Here is a 3,361-nt window from a genome sequence, read left to right as displayed (position 1 = left end):
TCCTTGATGATCTTCTCAAAGAGTTTCCCCAGGATTGAGGTAAGACTGACGGGCCTATAGTTGCCCGGGTCCTCCCTCTTCCCCTTCTTGAAGATGGGGACCACATTTGCTACCTTCCAATCATCTGGCACCTGGCCCAAGCACCACGATCGTTCATAGAGCCGTGCCAGGGGCCCTGCAATAACCCCAGCTAGCTCCCCCAACACCCTGGGGTGGAGAGCATCCGGACCCGCTGACTTGAACGCGTCCAGCCCCTCCAGAAGCTCTCTAACCCGGTCCTCCCCAACCTGAGGTCTGTGCCAGTGGGGCCCAGAGCAGGGTGGCAGGAGTGCAGGGGCTCTATGGAGCCAGGCCAGCTTCCCGCTCTCCCTGCTGGTGCAGCCCAGCCCAGCTCCACAAACCCCTGCCAGCCTGTGACCCGCTTTGGGCCCCACCAGTGCTGGCCTTGGGACACTGGTCCCAAGTTGGTGACCAGGGGGCGGGGCATCTCTTTAGGGGTGGGGCACCTGTCAAGGGGTGGGGCTACCCACGTGGCCCTTGACATTCTGCCAAAACTGGATAAGAGGTCGTCTGCCCGAAATAATTGCCTGCTCTTGAGATAAACGCAAGCTCAGACTGGCTGATTCTCCATCCATACGGCCTGGCCCCTCTGCAAGGAGGTACATGTTATAATATAGAAATCAGTTTTTAAAAATGGAAGTCACTCAATTCACAAAAGTTATGGAGGCTTGCCTTGTGTCTAAAAAGGATGAAAACCACTGCACTAGACAGAGTGGGTTGGCTTTTCATTGTGGCCATGGAGTAATGCTGGTTTATACCAACACAGTACTTTGCTTATTGTTCCTATTAAGGTGACTCTGTAATGTTTAACAAGTAAGTATTTGTTCAGGTTAGGGAATTTTTCATGTCCTCCTGAATAACACGTGAATAGTCTTTTAGCTTTTTGTGAACACTTTTTCACCTCCCAAGTAGAAACATATCATCTACTGTTTGAATATATTCAGTTTACTTTGCCTTTTGAAATATAACCATATCAGATTGTGATCAGATTAAATATTTGCACTAAAGAACTATATTAGAATTTTGTTTCAGTGGTGGAAAAGTGAATTCCTACCTCTTCTCCAACCAAATACTCAGGATGATGAGATGTATTTGTCCATTTGGTCCCAGAGCTGTGATCTAAAATAGCTGGCCGCATCTGTCTGTTGTATGATCGGGCCTGAAATGCATATTAAATTGCATAGCATTAAGAAACATCTTGCCAATCACAATATCTTTCTTTTTCATCTTACGTATGAAAAAGAAAGATAACCACAAAGTTCATATGTAAGAGTGCACTTCCCTCTTCCTCTTCTATTTGGCCAAGGCACACTTTGGCACTGAGTGCACTACTGCTTACTGCTGCAATAACTCTACTCTCACCCCAAAGAGGAATCAAACTGAACTACTGTGTAACAGGACAATTTAATAAAGTATGATGAAAGAGTTACCTGATCAGGTGACACTGGTATACGCCTTGCCCCATTGGACATCTTTTTAGACCATATTGCTTGGTCCACCATTTTAAGGCCATTTTGTCTTTGCTCAGTGCTTTCAGGTTTCTAAAGGAAAAAAACAAACAAACCTGTGCAACTTGATAAAATTTCTTGCAAAATAAGAGAGATCATGCACATCTGAACATTGATAATGCTGAAGCTGGTAATAAAACATGAAATCACTGCAGGAACATAATGTCAGACTATAAGGATGGCGGACAACATGCATGATGGGGTATATTTATTAAGAGGAAACACTCTTTTATATTACAGCTCCTGAGGCAAACCTACTGAGGACTGGCTTGCGTTGTAGTCAGTTTACTAACCCTGCCCAGGTAACTCCACAAACATCAAACAGCAAAAAACACGCTAAATAACAGTCTGTTTAGAAAATAAAATGTAAAAATATTTGAAATGTTACTTTTGACAGTAATTTGACAGTAAAGACTCAAATTACAAGAAGGTTAAGTTGCTTAGACCAAATTTGCCTAGACCTCACAACAGAACAAGATTCTGCTGTGTTAATTTTTAAAACATAGGGGCTTTGCCAAGCAGTGGAATCTTTTGAGAAACATGGAATGAATTGAATGCAACAGGAAGAACATCAGACCCAGGATTCCCAACCAAAAGCAGCACAACACAGACTTTATTAAACAGCTTATTTTAACCAACCCCAAGGTTCCCAATTTCCAAACATAATGTGTTGCTAGAACATTTGCTCCCTTACATTAAGCCCATCTCTGAGGAGCCAGCTATCCCTGTACGTGGCTTGTCCTTGCTGCTTGTGTCTTCTCGCAATGAGGTGGGGAACGCTCACAGGCAGTGTGTCGGTGGCTCTTCCTAGCCTCAGCGTGGTGGACCCAGGGTGGATCACAACAATGAAGTTGCTTTGTATTTGCTGGAAACATTCAAACAGACGCACAAGTGTAACAGGCCCCTGGCCACATACCCCCGGAGGCTGAGGGGGCACAGCAACCGTCCGCAGGTGGCAGGGACATTCGTGACGTGGGCGCTGGTGGGTAGCAGCCAGCAGCAATCAGGGACTGCGTGCAGATGCTGCTGGTGGTGGGGCTGGTGGCAAGCAGCAACTGCCCACAGGCACAGCTGGCAGCACCGGTGGTGCTTTTCCACAGGGGGTGCACGTGCACTCCCTACACGTTGCCACTGCCCCTGGTGCTCAACCTTTCTGCCTGGCAAGCGGCACTGGCAGGGTCCGCAGCCGGGATCCACCTGGGGGTCTCAATCCAACACTGGGGACAGGAGTACCACCGGGGTGGTGGGGGTAACCACCTGGGGGGAAGCGGGACAGTGAAGGCCGGCTTCAACACCCCCACCCAGGGAAGAGGCTGGCGAAAAGGGCGCAGCAGGAATCAGTGTTGCCAGGTGTACGATAATTATGATATTTGTACAATAATTTCAACCCTTGTACCATGTACAATCAATAAGAGTAAAAGGGTGCAAAATGTAGCATAATTTTTTAGACCGTATGAGCATATGCAAAACCCAAGTCACTTTCAGGGAGTCTTAACTGACTTTTGGGTTTGCTGTCACCACTTTCTCACGGCCGCTTGCCTCAAAATAAAGAAACGCTTCCACTCTGACCCAGGTCTCTCTCACTACCGAGTACAGCGACCAATAAAAAATAAACACCACGTCTTATCTGCGGTCTGTCAGTGCCCGACAGTCTTCGGCGAATGCGATAATTTTACAGTTTCACATTCAAGACCTGGCAGCGCTGTGCGGGGAAGGGATAGCAGCCCAGCTGGGCTCGGGGCCGGGGCTAGGGACAGGGGGAGCGGACCGCGCAGCGCCAGCCGGGGGCAGAA

The 3,361-nt window shown here is 47.8% G+C and overlaps 1 protein-coding gene across 1 annotated transcript in view; it reads right to left on the bottom strand.

Moving 5' to 3' along the window:
- The window catches only part of ACTR8 (ARP8 actin-related protein 8 homolog), a 15,625-nt gene that overhangs the window by 12,049 nt on the left and 215 nt on the right, over nucleotides 1-3,361 (bottom strand). Inside the window, exons 2-4 of the mRNA XM_019505008.1 lie at nucleotides 2,263-2,433; nucleotides 1,491-1,601; nucleotides 1,115-1,219 (exon numbers count right to left, since the gene is read on the bottom strand). Coding sequence (XP_019360553.1) covers nucleotides 1,115-1,219; nucleotides 1,491-1,601; nucleotides 2,263-2,433 — 387 coding nt within the window. The remainder of the gene's footprint in view (nucleotides 1-1,114; nucleotides 1,220-1,490; nucleotides 1,602-2,262; nucleotides 2,434-3,361) is intronic.

Source organism: Gavialis gangeticus, unplaced genomic scaffold, assembly GCF_001723915.1.
Source record: "Gavialis gangeticus isolate Ggan-Ray unplaced genomic scaffold, GavGan_comp1, whole genome shotgun sequence".
Classification (NCBI taxonomy): domain Eukaryota; kingdom Metazoa; phylum Chordata; order Crocodylia; family Gavialidae; genus Gavialis; species Gavialis gangeticus.
The sequence above is the reverse complement of the archived record's forward strand: the minus strand, read 5'-3'. Positions and strand labels throughout refer to the sequence as shown.